General features: G+C 34.3%; 1 protein-coding gene across 1 annotated transcript in view; it reads right to left on the bottom strand.

Annotated features, from left to right (window-relative positions):
- r (carbamoyl-phosphate synthetase 2, aspartate transcarbamylase, and dihydroorotase rudimentary) overlaps positions 1-20,404 on the bottom strand; it is a 489,668-nt gene that overhangs the window by 231,095 nt on the left and 238,169 nt on the right. Inside the window, exons 17-18 of the mRNA XM_090390424.1 lie at positions 6,163-6,245; positions 1,653-1,899 (exon numbers count right to left, since the gene is read on the bottom strand). Coding sequence (XP_090246550.1) covers positions 1,653-1,899; positions 6,163-6,245 — 330 coding nt within the window. The remainder of the gene's footprint in view (positions 1-1,652; positions 1,900-6,162; positions 6,246-20,404) is intronic.

The raw sequence follows: 20,404 nt of genomic DNA, 5'->3' as shown, positions 1-20,404 counted from the left end.
GAGATATGGTCAGGAACAGCCTTCATTAAATGTTTCAGTCAATTACTGCACACACACACACACACACACACACACACACACACACACACACACACACACACACACACACAAAGTTCAGTTTATCTGTACAAGCCTTCTTAGATGACAGTGATCTTGTTCCTGTCTTGGCACCATAGTTACACCTCTTAGACAAGCAATGTGGGTTTTTTCCCATTAATTAAACAACCAGAAGATCTCACCTTTTAAGAAACCAGTCAAGCTCTGCTGTTTTCAAAATCGTGGCTCCAACCAGATGGGTACCTACAACAAGCCCTTTATTGGACTTTGAAAGATCCTTTGTTTCATTCATTGTAATGAACACTACTGACCAGCAGCATTCATAAATAGTTGCCTAGAACAGCACTTCCCAAACTGTGGGCTGCGGCCTCCTTGGGGGACGTAAGTTTTGTTGGGGGGGGGGGGGTATGAAATAATGAAAACAAATTTAAAATGTTTTAAGAGTAAGTAATTTTTTTTTTATCTTAAAAGAAATGTATTTAATTTTTATTATTTCTTTTTTTGTTCTTTTTTATATTTTTATGGAAAAAGTCACACATTGGTGTTGGTTCACAAAGTTTGCTTCTTGCGTATTTCGCCGAGTAATGAATATCAGTAAATATATGCTTATTCCTATAAGTTTCATTTCAAAGGTATTGATAAGAAACAGAAAAAAAAAAAAAGATTACAAACGCAAAATCTTGAATATAAATTGTATTGAATATAAATTACAATAAATATTATAATAATATATTTTGTTGGATTTCAAACATATTATAATAATATATTTTTGTTGGATTTATTACGTCTATATTACGATTTTTTTTTTTTTTGATGGGGCCATGAATTATTTAATTTTTCTAAAGGGAGCCTTGGCATCCATAAGTTTGGGAAGCACTGGCCTAGAACACCTGGTGACATGTGAACAAGTATTTTGCATATATGCTGCATACATCTGCATAAATGTTTCCAATTTAGTGACTGGTATGTGTATTTTGTCCTTGGGACAAAATGTTGAATGTCATTCACATAGTGCAGCCAGACTAAAGCAGTTGTGCTTTGTTCTCTAAAGGTTCCATATAAAAATGAGCCAAAAAAAGGCAGAGAGGGGAGCCAAATCCACTACAGTACCATTTATTTGTAGTTTTTTTCTTTGCCAAGTAAAATAATGTGCATGCACAGTAAATGCAAATAATTCAAAAATGCAGGGGGGGGGGGAATCAAAGTCAAGATTTATGGCAACAAGCATGTCTACAATAATCTGTCAAAAATTTGGGAGACATTGAGTAATCATCTTAAGATAAACTTCAATCCAACAATTGGAAAAAAAACTGCTACTTATTCAACATTAGAGAGCACCAAATTAAGACTTCAGGTCTTGTGCCATTAAATGAATTATTTCCTCTATACTTTGACAAGAAAAAGTGCTCTGAAGGTGGTTTGAAATCCAACAAAATATAAGCCCAGTTAATAACATTTTTTTTTTTCATTTTTATGGTTTTGCAACATTATGAAAAGGAGATGATTAACGTCCAACTACTAAGTGTTTTCATAATATTAAAGGTTATGTATCATTAAAATAATCACTAGCATTTAAGTTGTAACAACACAATTACCTTTCTTAGTTCCTGCACACAGCCAACAGCACACCAGTCAAATTCAACTGAGCTCCCAATTCGATATACTCCTGATCCTAATACCATTACTGATTCACCAGGAAACTTAAGATCATGAGAAGAACCATTATATGTCAGATACAAATAATTGGTTGCAGCTGGCCATTCAGCAGCTACAGTATCAATTTGCTTAACTCGGGGAATTATTCCAAGGGCCTGGCGAGTTTTCCGCACCACTAGTTCTGTACTAAGTAAACATTATTAATTTGAAATACAAGCACACTTATCAAAGTAATTGTACAGGGATAAAAAATATTTCATAAGTCTTATATGTTCTATTCATATCCCATCCTCACAAAATTAAAACCAGACTTACAGTGATTACTATGTCTTATTTTCATCTTATAAAGATGAATGAAATGCTTTATATATAACGAATGATTTCTTTGAAATTAAACAACTTTTAATATAAATACTCATGATAAATCAAATTTATGATGAGGAGAGAAATAAAGCTTTCTTCCATTTAGTTTTTTTGCATTTCATAGATCCAAAAGTTGTTTAAGTCATAGTAAGGTAACTGGAAGAAGTCGTCCAGATAACCTTTAAAGAATACAGAACCGATCAGGGATCCTGTCCAACATCCAATTCTCACCTTCTCATGGTGCATTCCATCAGTAGTTATCTAGATGCTGTCCTCATGTTGGAGGCTTAATGGATTGTATACAGCACTCAGAAAGGATTAAAACAGAATTTAATACTTCCTATATTTTGTCTCAGTCACTGAGACATCTTCAGGGATTACACAAAAAAACTAATGCAACATATACACAAATACCACACAATACTAAGCCAACCACATGGGTGACTAAAGTCCTATCTAGGTGGAGCACCCTCTATGGGTTGTAGGTGGCCTGGAATGTAAGGTGGGATCGCTGATGATAAGTGTTTCCCAAATCTTAGGAAGCTTAATGCAACCGTATTTATTAATTCTCCTTTCTGAGTGCTGTATACAATCCATTAAGCCTCCAACATGATGTCCTCACAGCACTTAAGCCTCAACACACAGTATCTAGCCTGAATAAAATTTATATACTGGAAATTTAGGACTTAGCTGATAAAAGTGTATTCTGCATTGATTCAAACCACTTTTATTTGGCTGTTAGATCAGGTCGACAAGGTTTTCATATTCTGAAGTAGATAGTTCCTCTGGTTTTTTCTTTAATATTGAAAGGACTGCAAACCCAATAGTTATGGTCATCACTGGGAAGAGGAAAGTATTCATTTAATGACATTTATTGATTTTAGATGACAATCTCTTTTTGAATTTCACAGTTCAATTCCTGTAAAAAAGCAATTTAAAGTTTGAGATGATTCCAAATTTTTTTTTCCCCAACAACTATGGTCCAGTATTGTAATTTCATAATAATGATCATGATTTATCTTTTGTGTTGAAAATATTTACATTTTTCCTTGAAGGGAGAGAGAAACATCATTCAATTTTGTGAATATATCTGCCAAATAAGCAATTTGACTCAACCACAATCTGCTAATAGAAATTTGTCAGTGTGCAAGACTATGGTAAGCTCTTCTAGTAATTCAAACAATCTGACAAGAACTCTGCCATGTGACAGCCATCTAAATTTCAGTATGTACCAGCAAAGATGTTTGTTGGCTGCCTATATCTTCACATATAATTTTGAATAATCTTGTTTTTAATGGTCGTGTTTTCACAAATTTAATAATTTTCACTGCTTCATTTAAATTGCATTTTAAACGATGAAGGGATATTTTCAGCAACCAGTGTATGCCTATGAAGAACACAAAGACTACTCAAATGTTTAAGCAATATTTTAATTTTGTGTTACTGACCGTTTCACAGGTCCTATCATTGACTTCGCACCATCGCTACATGCATCAATATATTTCTCCTAACTTATTCCACGAGCCATAAAATCATCGATACACTATAATAATTCTGTTGAAGACGTTACTGTCTGAAAATTTACAAACCAATACAACAAGACAAATGATATTTAAATGTATCGATGATTTTATGAAGACTCGTGGAATAAGTTAGGAGAAATGTCTTGATGCATGTAGTGATGGTGCGAAGTCAATGATAGCGATGGTGCGAAGTCAACTAATAAAATTAATAGGTTTTCAGCATCTGTTGTCTCATCTAATTTTAAAGAGTACTCATCACATGACTGAAGTCTTAAATAAGTTCCTACTGAATATCCTCAAGCCATATCATGAATTCTGCATGAAACTGCATTATTTGAGAAAGAAATTTTATCAATTTATTGATAGGATTTCTCAAACATGCATTGAACAACATCTTTGATGCACGGTTTTACATGCGTTCACATACATTTCTGAGAGTTTAAGAAATTTTATGTGCTTAACCTGAAAGCGCTATACGGTAGCTTATTTTGTAAGAAGCCATCATTGGTCCTTTTTTTATCCGAAAACATTTTTGAGCATAAAATGTTTAGTTTTGTCAAGGGACACAAGTTTTCTTTCAAAAAATTTGAAATCTTTTTTCATTTCAAAATGTCTGCATAATTTACCTGGTGCTAATGAACTTTTTGATAAGATCTTATTGCATAATATACATACCACATCAGGGGCCTAAAGATTTTGGCTGTGAATCCAAGTAATAAATAACTCCACTTTTTTTTTTTTTTTTTTCACCCATATCCAAAAACTCCTATTTTTAGGAGTTTTTGGATATGGGTGAAATAACATGAATATGAACCATATATTTTTGATATTTTATCCATATGCCATTTGGTTGGCTAATATTAAAACATACCATCGTGTTTGTTTCTGGTTCAAGTCAATACAGAATACAATTTGGTCCAATAAGTCCAAAACTGCCAATCCATTCTCATTCTTTCAGTATCCAATAGATACATACTGATGGGGAGCACCACATGATGGTGAGAATTAAACATTAGGTAAGAAGCCCCAATCAATTCTCCATAATTATTGAAGGTTATGTGGAGGTCTCTTCCCATTTAAATAACTCTGATCTTTAAGCACCCCAGCATATGGTATAATGTTAAGCTGCTAAATAAATAAAGCATAAGCCTTCCAAACTATGACAGCTTATTCTGAATTATGTGAAAAATTCAGTGAAAATGAAGATAAAAATAAAATAAAAAGGTAGACAACACCAACTGCATTCTTAATGGAAAATTTATAGGAAAAAAATTTTAAATATGTCAGCATTTTTTTTTAGGATGGCAAAGTTTGGAAAGAGAATAGAATAAGCAATGCAGATATGGGTGGAAAGCCAGTTATATAAATTTATACAGTAAAAAGATAAAAATTAACTAAACTATTAAAACTAACAATATATGACAGGAGCTCAAACTACTTTTTAATTTATGGATCTCAGAGTCGGGTATGAAATAACACACCATCGTTCAGTCTAATTTTCAGTTAAAATAATATAACATTTTTTTTTAGTGAACAGATGGCATCAAAGACATTTTCATCTTCTTTTTAATATAATTCTGTCAGAAAAGAATTTGACATTAACGCTTAAGAATGCTAATAATGTTGGACTAGAAGTGCTTACAGATTTGGAGAGAAAATATTAGCAGAGCAGATGTTTTAATGCTAAGATGACCAGAAAGAGACCTAAATGAAGACTAACATCTAGGTGGATTTATGCAGTGCTATTACAGCATTCAGCACACATCTTGAGATTAAATATCCGAAATTATGATAAAAACGAGGTTTACTTTTGGTGCTTATCAAGCACTGAAGTAGAATCACGCTATAACTGCTAAAATGTTAAAAACTACACCCGAGTTAAGACCTTGGCAAATAAGTTAAAATACTGTTCTAATAAATGTTTATCATTCATAAATGATGTTGTACAACAGTACAAACAATAGTTAGTACTGTCGCAAACTGTTATTTTTGTGTATGCTGCAAACCACATGCCATATTTTATTGTTCACACTGGTGATTTATGATATCATTACTATTTTCTTTTCCCTTGTATCCTGGTATGTATTTTATTATTATTATTATTATTATTTAATAGCATACGGTACGGTGATAAGTTGCACAGACCAAATGTTTGATAGAAAGAAAAATCCAATCATCCAGAGGAGAAGGGAGTGAGTTGATGGTGAAAGGAACATGGAATTCAAAATGAATGAATGAATGAAATGTTAAAAATACATTTCACAAAAGAGAAATTGTTCATACAAGTTGTCACAGAAGGAGATAAAACATTCTAAGATTTCTTTCAATAATCTGTTTCTTCTCCTGCAAGAAATCTTAGAGAATTAGAAATTGGTTTAAATTACTAATGCAGTAAACTTTCACATTATACCCCACTATCCAGTATAACAAACTATTCCTGTAGTCCCTATGAGCTTCATATGAGAGTTGACTGTATTACTTTATGCAATAAATCATAATTCTAAAATCCTAAGCATTCACAGTAATGAGTCAGTTTCAAGTCACAATTCATTCTATAACTTACCTCTCGATACAAAGCGCAATATGTTTATCTGAAAATCCTAATTGCTTAGCCTTTAACAAGACTTCTTTTGTTAATGATATTGGCTGCAAGAGAAAGATAAAATAACAAGCTCTACAGATAACAAAATAATTTCAAATATATATATATATATATAATAGTGAAAGATAAAAAGCCAAAAAGTTCCTGCCTTACCAAATTTAAATCTAATTTTGTTAGCTAGTATTCTTTTTCTCTTTTACTGTAAAATTTTTGAATCTTCATTTCTACAGCAACAAAGCAAGAGAAGAAAAGAAGAAGAAAGTTTATGGTAATGCTATGATCACAGGAATACTTGATGAGTGTGACTTAATTTTTGTTTACCTGGTGTAAAAATGAAGGATATCAGTAAGGCTGCCAAGGATAAAAAGAGGATGGTTGGTCGGTCAATTTGTGAGTTATTAGCAAAATGACAGCAAAAATTGGCAAAATTATGGTAATTCTATGATTACAGGAATAGAGTGAAACTTAATTTTTTGTTTACCTGGTGCAAAAATTAATGATATCAGCCAAGGATGGAAAGAGGATGGTTGGTTAATTTGCAAGTTATTGGCAAAGGACTGCATCATTACAAAAGTTACAACAGAACAGTGCAGTAAGAAATAAACAGCTAAATCAAGTAAATAACTTGGTTATGTTAAATTTGTGATCTTTGTAAACTTTATAGGAGAATTTACTTGATCACAATTTAATAAGTAGAAACCTTAATAAGAAATTCGTGCTAGCATCTAAGTATAAAATGAAATAAATATATTGAAAAGAATAATTGCTAACTCGTATAAAAACATTGATTAAATAATATTAGAAAAATGAGAATTAATTTAAAGTATTTAGTTATAAGAATTTTGCATGTAAAAGGCTTGCTTGTTATACACTTGAAACAAGAGATTGTAAGTCATGCTAATTCTTAGAAAAAATAGGTGAGCTGATAGTTTGATAAAGCTGACTCATAGGGTTGGGTTACCTAGAACCGAAGTAAAGTCCAAGGTCACGGTTCCCGATTTAGACAGTGCAGTGGGTCAGTTGTATGCACATGGCCCACCAAAGATGAAAAGTTCAGCAGGGTGACGTCACCCTAACAAGTTACGATAAACTTATCCTAATGTCGGGGGGAAGAAAATTAATTGCAGGAGGTGCTGGTAGGGTCATAATATAAAAGGGTTAGGATCCCCCCCGCGCGAGGTCTTTTGCCAATTTTCGTTTGGAGGTTACCTTATGAGATTCCTGAGTGATGGTCAGGAGTCCCCTCCGTCCGCCATGACATGGAATATTAGTAAGTGGGATTTAGGTCCCATTTTCCTACCATCAAGAACAAAGGACGCCACGTGGTCGGGAAGAAAGGTATTTATCACATACTAAGACAGCTCTGGTCTAAAGGAAGGAGACCATCCGTGGAAATTGTGGATATCCTCATGGCGAATCTGATTACTAGAGAACAGCAGATAGATCGTGTTTCCTTAGAAGAAGCCTGATATGCTGCAACCGAGATGGCCCTCATGATCCGAAGTACCCCAAATATATCCCACTACAGGAGTTTTTCTTCAGGAATCGCAGACAAGTAACGTCTAGTAGAAGAGCTTCAGCAAATGGTATTGTGAAAGATTTTATGTTAATTCTGTTAATTTAATATGGCTGTAATTGTAGTTCATATTACTAAGCAATTTGAAGGACTTGAATGAGAGTTGAACTAGGACTTTAGCTCACTTAATAGTATAGAGAAAGAGGGAATTAGTTTATCAGCATTACTGAATGAGCAATAGTGTGTAGTGATACTAGTATATGTAATTTACCCTTCACTGAGAAAGGTCAAAAGAACTGAATGCGGCATTCATTGTAGCAATGGAATTGCTAAGCCTTCATAATTCTTGTGAATTAATGTGTGTAATCCATTTGTGTCTAATTGAAACATTGTATCACATTATTGTGCTTAAGAGGTTGAAGGATTTAAGCCAACTTAATTATTAATGGGAAATCCCCCCCTTTATCTTGTGTGTGTGTAGAGTCCTTTGTGGAGGCCTAACAGTTTATCCCACGTGCTAGTGTGAAATTTTCAATGTTTGTATTTTGCCAGTCTTATTAACAGTGTATCATTTTAGTATTGAAATGGAGTTTTTAGAATTTAATGTATTGTATTGTATTTATGTGCTCAATAAACTTTTGCTTATTAAATATTCAGTTGTCTGAAATTGCCATTCAATGCACCATTATAACGTATGAGTCTAGGTGCGGGGGGGAAAGAAAAGGTTAAGTTACGAGATCAAGGTTACGACTGCATGATTATTTCACTTGTAGACTTATTTAGGAATTGGCTTCTTGTTTTAAATTTCTTTATAAACTAAATGTCCTAAATGGCGCAGCTTTAAAAAATAAATGTTTTAGGATACTAAGAGGAGCAAGAGCTTAGATTTCTAGTATGGAGGTGACGCTACGCAAAGAAAAAGGATAAGATATAAAGGAAAGGAAAGTATAAGGGAAATATACAAATAAACAAGAATGGCACACAACAATTAGATGGAAGAAAGTACATTTAAAAAAGAAAAATTGAGCCTAATAAATTTAGTTTAATCCTATATCCAAGTGTGAGCAAACAAAGTTTGCACCTGAAAGTATCTTCAGGACTGGGTTAAGGGCAACACCAGGGCAACTCGTTGCAAAGGTGGAGCAAGCTATCAACACTCCTATCTCAGTATCTCTGCCTGATATCTCCACTTGGGCCTGGCTCCCACTGAAGAGACCTCAATAAAGGTCAAAACTAGTCTGGGTAGTGGCCCTTCCCTTAATGCATAACATTAGACATATCTGCAAGGAGATGTGTTTGCATTATAGGAGATACTGAGATAGGAGTGTTGATAGCTTGCTCCACCTTTGCAACGAGTTTCCCTGGTGTTGTACCACCTTAACCCAGTCCTGAAAATACTTTCAGGTGCAAACTTTGTTTGCTCACAGTTGGATAAAGGATTAAACTAAATTTATTATACTCTAACCAAGTGAAAAATAAACTTTCAACGAAAAATTGAGCCATGCCATATCTACATAAAAAAAATACAGATATGATCAATGTATTTCCATAAATTAATTCTTTATAAAAATTTAACATCATGCAATTTGTCCAAGACAGACAATATATGGTCTGCCAGACCATATATGGCTCTGTTTCAGCATTGTGCCTTTTCTATAGGAACTTCATTGCTCCTCTGAATATAGGTACTTCATTGCTCCTCTGAATTTGCTGCTACACTCCACTTTCTTCTAGCCATATAAGAAGTAGAGCAGGCCACTGGCCAGTACCCATACACTGTCCAGCTTCGAACACACCGAACGAACTAACATCTCATCAGCTTACTTCATTTATATATATATATATATAAGAAAATATAAAAAAAACAGGAATACATATCCATACTTGTTGAAAGTTTACTTGTCACTTGGTTAGACTATAATAAACTTAGTTTAATCCTTTATCCAAGTGTGAGCAACAAAGTTTGCACCTGAAAGTATCTTCAGGACTGGGGTAAGGTGGTACAACACCTTAGCTTGCCCCACCTTTGCAACGAGTTGCCCGGTGTTGTACCACCTTACCCCCAAACTTGCTATCAAACAATCTCATTAACTTCTGACAACAGAGTACCATCTGCATTCAGTAAAGTTATTCTTCCACATTTATTCTTTCTTTTGCTTGAGGGATAATGATAATCTTTTGGATTGCCTTTAGCCTGCATAGCCAATTTCTTTTCATACTTTGATTTAGCTTTCCACATAATACTTGTTACATTTGTAGCCTCTGATTTTTATATTGGTTCATATGATAGGGCACGTTGATGGTAGTACTGTGTTTGAAGAGCTCTGAAAGATAAGTTATTTAGTTTTTTAAAAAAATAGCATTGTTAGTTTAATGATTGTGCTAGAATTAGAATATATTGCAGAGTTAATTAGTTTAGCGTAAAAAGTTTGTTTTAAATAGCATTAATTTAGTATTTTGATAAGATGCTATGTACTATGCTATGCAGTGTCTTATCAAAATACTAAATTAATGCGATTTAAAACAAACTTTTTAAGCTAAACTAATTAACTCTGCAATATATTCTAAGCCTTTGGTCTTTGGTGTCCAAATATATTTGGACACCAAAGCCAAGAAAGACAATGGTGTTCAAATCATTTGTTTGAAGAATTTAACCAAAGGGAATTTGTCCAGTGTAAGGTCCGTGGAATGTATGCTTTGTCGAGAGTGGCTGGAGTTTGGTTTGAGAGCGATAGTAGTGGGAAAGTGTGCCGAAAGAGAGGATCTGAAGTGTGTCTCAGGTCGTGAGATTGGAGTAGTGGATGAAAGTCAGAATGTAACAGAAAATTGTGATGTAATGCCAGATAGCATAGAGATTGAGTTTAAAAGTGATACAGTTGATGGTGAAAGTAAAAGTACAGAGCGAGAGAATGGTTTGACTGATAAAAAAAAAAAAATGAAGGGTTAGCTGTGATGAGGGAGATAGCTTGGTTGCAGAGTGATACATAGGGCGAAGTGGCAGTTGGAGCGATTACTAAAATGCTACTGAGTGGATCAGCTAATGAAAATAAGCAAATGCGTGATAAGATAAATGAGAACATGATCGTGAGTGAAATAAAAATTAAGGAGAGAGTGTTATATGGTGATTCAGTAGTAAAAGGTGTAATAGATGAGAGTTTGACAAAATTTTGTTTTCCGGGTGCAAAAATTAATAATGTAAGTGAGGCCATTAGAGCCCAGAAGCATAGGGTGAAAGAAATGATAGTAGTGGCCGAAACAAATGATTTAAAAGATGAAAAATTTGCTAAGAGAGAGGACTTGAAAGAATTACTAGAGGTAGCAAAAGGAAAGAGTGAGAGAGTTAAGAAAGATAGTCTGTTGCCACAGTATGACAGAGTAGAGTTGAGAAGGAGGGGCCATAATTGCAAATGACTATGCATAGGTTATGCAGGAGAAGTGGTGTGGAGTTTGTGGATGTGTGGAGCGAGTTTAGCAGGCAAAAGGACTTATGCAAGAAGGATGGTTTGCATCTGAATGGATTTGGTATTTGGAAACTGGAAAAATTGTTGCTGAATGAAATGCAAGTGTATGTGCAGAATCGGGGAAACAAGAGCTTTTAGGGAGGGTGGGGATGCTGTTGAGTGGACATACAGACATCAGTGAGGCAGTTGAGTGTAAGAATGTGTATAATATGCCTGAGTTAGGATGAAAGATAACAAACCAAAATGGGATAGTTAGTATAAGGCATCAAAATAGGGATGGGACTAGGGGACTTTTTTGGCCTTAGTTCTTCCTGACCACAGGTTATTGGCATTAGTGAGACATGGCTAACAGAAGATGATAGAGTTAGTGGGGTAGAATGTGAAGGGTATAGTGTGTTCAGGAAAGACAGAGAGAAAAGGATGGGGGGGGGGGGAGTGTTATTGATGATAGCTGATGAACTGCAGGAAAAAGAGAATAGAAGTTCAACTTCAGGATAGTGAAAATAGCACATTTGAAGCTATCTAGTGAGAGATTGAGGTCAGCAGAACAAAATTTACAGTTGGGCTGCTATAGACCAAGTGATGGAATAGATGAAGGAGATAGTGCATAGGCAAATAGACTCAATGAGTGGAGGACAGGTAATTATTATGGGGAATTTCAACTATGGTAACATTGATTGGAGGGAGGAGAGGACAAATGGGAGGAAAGAAATGAATCTTATGCAGTTACTAAGGGATAACTACCTGAGATAGCATGTAATGGAATATAGTAGGGGTTTGAGAGTGCTTGACTTAGTAATTGCATCTGAGAAATTGACTATTATGAATATGACCATATTGCCACCAATTGGTGAGAGTGATCATAAGGTTTCCACACATTTAGCCACTTTCCATGACCTGGGAAGTGGCTAAATGTGTGGAATTTTTAATTAAGACAGGCTACATGTGGAATTATCAGGCTGGTAAGTATGACAAGCTTAGGAGATTGCTTGGATCAGTGCCATGGCATGTTAAACTGCAAGGGCTGGATGTTGATAGTACATGGGAAGTGGTTAAGGAGCGTTTGAGGAAGGTAATGGCTGACTGCATACCTAGAGTCCGGAGAGTAAATCAAGTGAGAGTTAAATAGATGAATAACACTATTAAGCTTGAGCTGCAAAAAAAAGAAACAATTGTGGATGAAATTTAAGGAGAAAGGTGACCTGCAGGCAAACGAACAGTACACAGGCCAGAAGGGTAACTAGTGTGGTAAGAAAAGCAAAAGCAGATTATGAAAGGAAATTAGCAATGCAAGCTAAAATGAATCCCAAACAGTTCTTTTGATATACTGCAAGTAAAAGAAAAATCGTATACAGCAAAAGGCTGATACAGGAATTGAAGGGAATGAAATGGAGGTGCATAGTATATTACAGAAACTTAATGTAAATACATCTGTGGGATTGGATGGTATACCAGCTCGAGTCTTACGTGAAGTGGCAAAGGAATTGTCAGTTCCCTTGACCATATTGTTCAAGTCTCAGCTCTGGGTTAGTCCTGAGGAGATGGAAAGAGGAGAAAATAGATCCATTGCATAAAGGAGGTTCCAAGACTGCTGTTGCAAATTGCGACCAATCAGCATATCAGGAATCGTTGTCAAGGCTTTGAAGATATTAGTCAAGAGCAAAATACAGGAATGGATAGATGAAAATGGGATACTGTATGGAGGACAGCATGGTTTTGTGAAGGGTAGATCATACCTCAGTAACTTTCTCATGTTTTATAATACAGTGACGGCTGAACTAGATAAGGGTAAAGGATATAAAGTGATACTGTTGAACTATGCTAAGGCCTTTGGCAGGATACCACACGTAATTCTAATCAGTAAACTGCAACACATGGGAATGGATAGGAGGGTGATTGATGGAGAGATGTCAGAGAGTGGAGTCCAAAAGAAGGCCTGTTACTAGTGGTGTGCTGCAGGGTTCTATTCTTGGCCCACTGCTATTTAATGTGTTCATTAATGATATAGGAAAGGATCTGAGAGGAACTGTTCATTTGTTTGCTGATGATGCAAAGTTGGGTAGAGCAATAGTGAATGCACATGATGTCAAAATTTTGCAGGATGATTTGGATAGATTGACAGTCTGAGCTAATGAGAATGGATGTCAGTTTAATGTAGCAAAGTGTAAGGTTATGCATTTTGGGGTGAAAAAATTAGCAACAGTATATCACATTAGTGGAACTGTACTCCAGGAAGTTACGAAGCCAGAGATTTGGGTGTGTTGGTGGATAGGGGAGTTTAGGGGGCACATAGCAAAAGTGGCTAAATCAGCTCATCAGATCACTTGGTTACTGAAGAATACTTTGACGAGCAGAGATAAGTAAGTTATTGTTCCTCTTTATCAAGCCTTAATCTTGACTACTGTGCCCCTATGGGTTTCTTCTTGATGGGGAGGAGGTAGAGAGGATCCAGAGGTGAGTGGCCAAGACTGTAGCTGGTCTATGGAATGAACCTTACGAGAACAGGTTGAAAATCTGTGGGTTACAGAAATTGGTTGATAGGTGCAAAAGGTGTGATATGATTAAGACATTCAAACTACTGAAAGGTTTTTACAAGATTAATTCAGAGGAAATTTTTCAAAAGGTCTGATGATGGCAGAACTAGTGGCCATCCATGGAAACTGAGCAAGAGTGTAGTTAGCAAGGGTGTTAGAACTAGGTTTTTTACTTGGAGAGAGAGAGAGAGAGAGAGAGAGAGAGAGAGAGAGAGTGATGAATGAGTGGACTAAGTTGCCAGAGTTTGTTGTGGGTGCCATGACTGTGAATGAGTTCAAAGCAAAGTATGATAGATACTGTGCAAATGTTGAATAGTTGTTCTTGATATGTTTAGGGCCCCCTCGATGAGTAAAGACTCCTTGGAGTTGCCTGTAATAATAATAATATTTTCATAACTCCTCTCACTCTTATTCTCACAACATTCTTTCACATCATCTTCTCGTGGATCTCTTGCTTAATAAGGTTACACATCCATTTCACTCCCAATTTATTTATTCTTTGAACTTTAGGGATACATTCAGATACCACCGCATTAAATTATATTCCTCTATAATTCTGAAATTCAGTTTTACTTCTGTTTTTAAAAATCGTCAGTACTATGAAAGCTGTATTCCAATCATCTGGAATTAGATTTTTTAACCATGATGTCTGAATTATTCAGTGATGCCACTGTAAAACTTTACTTTCAAATCTGAGCATTTCTAATCAAATATCATTCACTCTAGCTTGGCTTTCCACATTTCACATTTTTGATGGCTTTTTCCACCTCAAATTAATATGCACTCTTGATTGTATTGCTCTCAAATATTTTCAAACACCATTTTGTTACTTTTGTTTCATTTAATAACTTTTCAAAGTAATCAGTCTAAACAACTAGGATATATTTATCTTCAGTTTTAACATCTGTTTCCTTTTACAGTAATTTTTCCTGCATTTCTGAACTTTTTCATTAGCTTCCAGATCTTAATGATACCTGTTTTTCATATTTTTACTAAATGTCTTTTAAATAGCTACTTTTACACACACACACACACACACACACAGACAGACAGAGCTTAATTTTCTTATATCTCTTTGTATTCTCTCAAGTATTAATATACTTTCTTCTTTTGGAGACCACCTCTTTAATTACTTTAAGACCATTATGAAGAATATTTTTCTATTCTTGCAGACAATTTCACTACATGCCTCACTGGCTAAATCAGTGTTTTCTCAGAGTTTGCCACTGAGTCTCCAAGGTTTCCTGTTTTCCTGTTTTCTTTTTTCAAACCCTTTCATTCTATCTTGAATATCATTTGTATATTAGAGCCTATAGTTCATTTCTGAGAGTATCTCACATTTGAGTGTTTGTAAAACTTTCTTCAACGATGACGAAAACGATTCAACAATGACTTATAAGGCCAGAACAGGCCATGCTAGGTCTAAATCCTTGATACGCATGATGATGATGATGATGATGTAAAACTTTCTTATAGAAGACTTGATGATTTCCTGAATTTTTTCCATATAGCTTATATATTTAAATAAGTGACAAAAAAATAAAATAATGGAGCTTCCCCTGTGAACCAATCCACAGCTAAATTTAGTTCTAATTAAGATTTTTATATATTAAAAAAGCATTACATTTTTTGAAGAAAGTGAGGACATCGTATATATATATATTTGGGGCGGGCTTGATAAAGATGAAAATGTAAAATATGAATGAAGAACAAATGAGTGTAGAAATCCAATAACAAAATGAGACACGAATAAAAACAATAACAAAGAAAAAATGAATTAAATTACCGTATATTCCAGCGTATAAGTTGACTTTTCAGGACTGAAAAAAAGCTAAATTTTTTAGATCGACTTATACGCTGGGTCAAAAATTGATTGCTTTCCAAGAAAAAACTAGTACGTATCATACTCTGTTAAATTTATTAGCAATTACAAAAAGGGTAAATAAGTAAAAATATTTCAACTTATATCAAATTTATTTACAGAAAAAATTATTTACATGTTATATAATTATTTATTTACAAAAAAAAATAGGTAGGTAACACTACATAATTAAAATTTAATTTTCACTGTCTGAATGTATGAAAAGTTCATTGTACTCTGGTTCTGTAATTTCTTCTGGTATATCGTCATATAAATTATATTTGTTTTCTCCATCAGATTTAGCATCAATTTCATCATCGTTGTAAACAAAATCATCTTCCGAGCTATCTAATTTGTTAGATATAGCACATTTTTTAAAAGATTTTATTACTGTATCTGGTTTTATTTCATCCCATGCTTTCGCTACCCATTCACACATTGTTACCAAAGACGCATGTCGCATTTGTCCTCCTTTTGTGTAACTTTTCTCTCCTTCTTGCATCCATGCATTCCACTGTTTTTGTAAACTGTCTTTAAATGGCTTGTTAATACAAACATCCAACGGTTGCACTAGTGAAGTTAACCCACTTGGAGTCACTGCCATATTGGTATTATTCTCTCTTAATAAAGATTTTGTGCTCTCCGTTAAATGGGATTTGAACATGTCCCACACTAAAAGACTGTTTGGATTTTTTAATGCACCGTGTCGTGCATTCCAAATATTTTTTATCCACAGCTTAACTCCTGCTTCGTCCATCCAACCATTCTCATGAACATGGACAAAACGTTTCTTGGAATTTTGATCTTTGGCATTCTTTTTCTTTTAAAAATCATCACAGGTTTTAATTTAGTATCATCAGCCATAAAAGCAGGTACAACTGTGAAATGGCTTTTTTCATGTCCAGTTGTTTTTAAAGAAATAGTTTTACTTCCTTTCAATTCTACTGTTCTATTCCTGATCATGTCAAACATAACTGGAGTTTCATCCATATTTCCGATTTGAGACAATAAATAATTTTTTTGCTTTCTTTTAGCAATTATAAATCTTTGAAAACTTAACTTATCATCCAAATCCTTTGGCAGCTTCTGTGCGATTTTTGTTTTTTGTCAAAGCACTAAATTTTTCCTTTCCATAAACTAGCTAGACCAACTCACTGTAGCTATGAAGTTTTTGCTGTCCTTTTTATTTGCTTTGTCCCACTTCAAAGCAAATAAATGAATATTATTTCTCGTTATAATGAATCCATTTTGGCGATTTTCTCGAACCCAATCTGCAGCATTATTTTCCAGAATAGGACACTTACAAATTCCTTTCCGTAATGCGCACTTATTTTTTGGCATTTTCATTATTAAAGTTTCATTTTTTTCTCCAATCGCGAACTAGTTTTTCGTTTACTCCGAACTAACATGCAGCAACACAGTTAGTATTTTCTTTTGCAAATTTAATCTTTGCATTCGTGTCATATTTCATTCTTTTAAAAGGAGCCATTACACTTTAGTTCACTATTGGTCAACTGGTCAATACGAAATAAATTTTCTTTTGTCAACTAGGTATTTTATATCTTTTGCTAAAACAAAGAATGGAAGGACTAAAAAGGCAGTTATGATCCTAGTGGTTGACGCCTGTATAAAAATTTTACTTGAATACTGTCATAATTTTTATTTTTAAAGAAATTTTTCAAGTCGACTTATACGATGAGTATACTATAAAAACTCAAACTCAAAAAATTCCAATATTAACTTATACACCAGGTTGACTTGTATGCCAGAATATACGGTAACTGTGGATTTTTAAAGTTAAGAATTAAAAGATTAAGAACTAAAAATTTAACAACTTAAAGGGAAAAAAAAAACAAATAAAACAAACTTGCAATATATATACAAAGCCAGCCAGTGTGCTGGCCATTTCATGGAGATCATCTCATTTTAAACTAAGTTTATGCATGCATGCATGTGCGTGCGCACACACACACAAAATCAATTTCTATTAAAGGATGGAGGAACAGAAGGAACTGCTGAATTTCTTTGTATCTTGAATAAGTGATCTGAACAACCCACAATAAAAAAATTTAATTGTGGAATGACCAAACTGGATGTGCAGGTTATTTTTGTTGAGGTTTGGCTGGAAAATCCAAGTGGCTTTTTCTTTGTGGAACTTGTATCCTTTTGATATGCCATAGAAATTGAATAGCCAGCTTAGCTTTAATATTTTCGAAAAGAGAAATAATGCTGCCTGCTCAAAGTATGCCATAAGGATTTTGCCACTAATGAAGGAGAAAAATAAGCATAATTTAGGACTATATTTTTTCATTCTGTTTCCTCAAAAGGCCTTGGTTATCTTAACAATACTTTTGATAGTTAGTTTTTGGACTTCAGAACAAGGATGACATTTATCAGTGATGGTAGGTTCCCTAATCAAAGACCGGATTGGTTCTAAGTAGAGAATTGAATCTGAGGATACTATTCAATTTTCAAAAACATCGTTGAGGTTCTTGAAACTAAACCACAAACACATCAATACAAAAATGGTGAAAAACAACTTTTTTTTTCTCTTTTTTAAAATACTAAATCATGTAAAATTTGCCACTGGAAAAGTCCATGGAGTTCACTTAAGTCTCTCTTATTCTGTAGGAGAAATAACCTGCTTTCAACACAATCTGGCAGAAATGTTTCATTAACTTCATGCTTTCCTGCAGGGAAAAGAGGATATCAAACAATACCAAACAAAATCTTATTAATGATTTCACTTGCTCGAAAGGTTTTTAAATCTTTGAAATTAAGATGTATTTGCTACACTGGAAAGGTAATTGTCTGTGGATGATTTTAAGTGTTGAAACCATCTAAAACATAATGCAGTGTATTATGTTTTAGATTATTTAGTCTGAGTTCTCCTGGCTGACTTTCCAGGATAAAAAATCATGGCATCTCAACTCGCATTCAAGTGAAAAACTCTTATAAAGGTTCTTGCTTCCCAGACAGAATTCAAACCTAGGTACTTCTCCATGGAGATGAGCCCATAGTTCAGTAGCAATCTGTACTATAACCTAAAACCTTATCCATAATACTTTTTTTTTTGTAATTTCACTACAATCCTATGTATACAAAGGCTACTTCAGCAAAATCAAGCAATAGCCTTTCTTACACAACACTGACATTCATGATTATGAGGATTAGAGAGGAATTTACAACACCATATTTCTATTTTTCTTCTTTTTGTTTTTGACCAACAGCACATACCATAAAAATATCTCAAAATTACTATATAAAGCACACTTTTCAAGTATTGTTTCCTCTATTTCTTAGTTCACCCATAGATGATTGAAAATTACAAATATATATATATATATCAATATGCATGCACGCACGCACACACACACACACACATTCTACCTGACATCAACGGATCAATGATCATCATCATCATCTGTTAACAATGGGTGAAACATTTATATTGAAAGGCATGGAACTGGAGAATGCTCCAAGGTGCCTTCTATTCACATATTTCAACAGACATGAATGTATATCAAAGAACTGCTCCTACAATGGGGAAAACAAACTACAATTTTAGGTAGTACCAATCTTAAACAATACAAAACTGCTCACTCCTAACAAGAAAGTGATATTAAGCCTGGCAGCAAATAAAAAAAAACAACCAAATGACACACACACACACCTATTGTACAGTTAACCTATACTGACTCACTACAAACTACACAAAACACAGAGATGCAATCACACTGCTATTCTAAAACGAATTCATTATAACAAACCATTCCTTTAGTGTCAATGAGTATAACGTAGTAAGAGTTGAATGCAATTAACAGTAGTGGATTTATCATGTCAAAACATATACATTATTTGAATTCACATACAATTATTGTCAGGTTGTACAATCATTTTACATTGTGGTGGTACAACATGATGAAAATTGCTTGAAGCAATTTTCATCATGTTGTTAAAAGTTAAAAGAGCTCAAAAAATGGAGGAAAGAGTGCTGTAAAAGGAATTAGAGATGATAAAGTTGATATCTTGATCCATGGAGAAATTACTCCGAAGAATTGCTAAATAAAACAATCAGTGACAGCTCAATGGTACTCAACAGGCATGCAATCAGGAATACATATCCATACATGCAATAGAAAAAGCCACCAAAACCCTGAAATGTGGAAAGGCAGCTGGAGTAGATGATATTCGACCAAAAATGTTCAAGCACAGAGCTATAAAAGTCTTATAGTGGCTGCACTGCATAGTTCATAAGGTTTGGACACAGGGACAAATTTCAGATGACTGGAGTAAAGCTCTCATAGTACCCATGTAAAAAAAGGGAAATAAAACTGAATGCGAGAATTAAATTACAGAGGTATTTCTCTACTGAGTGTTCCTGGTAGGATTTATGCAAGTATTCTTGAGAAATGGTTGAGAAGGATTGTGGAAGAGAAGCTTGATGAAGAACAAGCTAGATGCAGGCCAAATAGAGGCTGTCAGGATCAGATTTTCATTTTAGAACAAATACTTGAGAAGTTGTGTGAATATAACAAAGATCTGTATTTAAGTTTTGTAGATCTGGAAAAGGCATATGACAAGGTCCCAAAAGAGAAGCTATTCAAAACGCTACAATTATATGGTGTCAATGGGGCATTATATCAAGAAATACTTGGTCTTTATTTGAGTTGTAAGTCAGTAGTTAGAATTGAAGGAAGTAGAGGAAGATGGTTTAATGAGAAATCTGGTGTCAGACAAGGATATACATTATCTATATGGATCACATTATGAAGGAAAGCTGTATTAATTAAACCTGATATCAAATTTGAAGATGTTAATCTCAGCTCTT

This window comes from Typopeltis vanoorti, chromosome 3 (genome assembly GCF_054136105.1).
Source record: "Typopeltis vanoorti isolate ZY-2024b chromosome 3, IOZ_Tvanoo_1.0, whole genome shotgun sequence".
NCBI lineage: Eukaryota > Metazoa > Arthropoda > Arachnida > Uropygi > Thelyphonidae > Typopeltis > Typopeltis vanoorti.
Note: the sequence above shows the minus strand (reverse complement) of the source record. Positions and strands in the feature narration are given on the sequence as shown.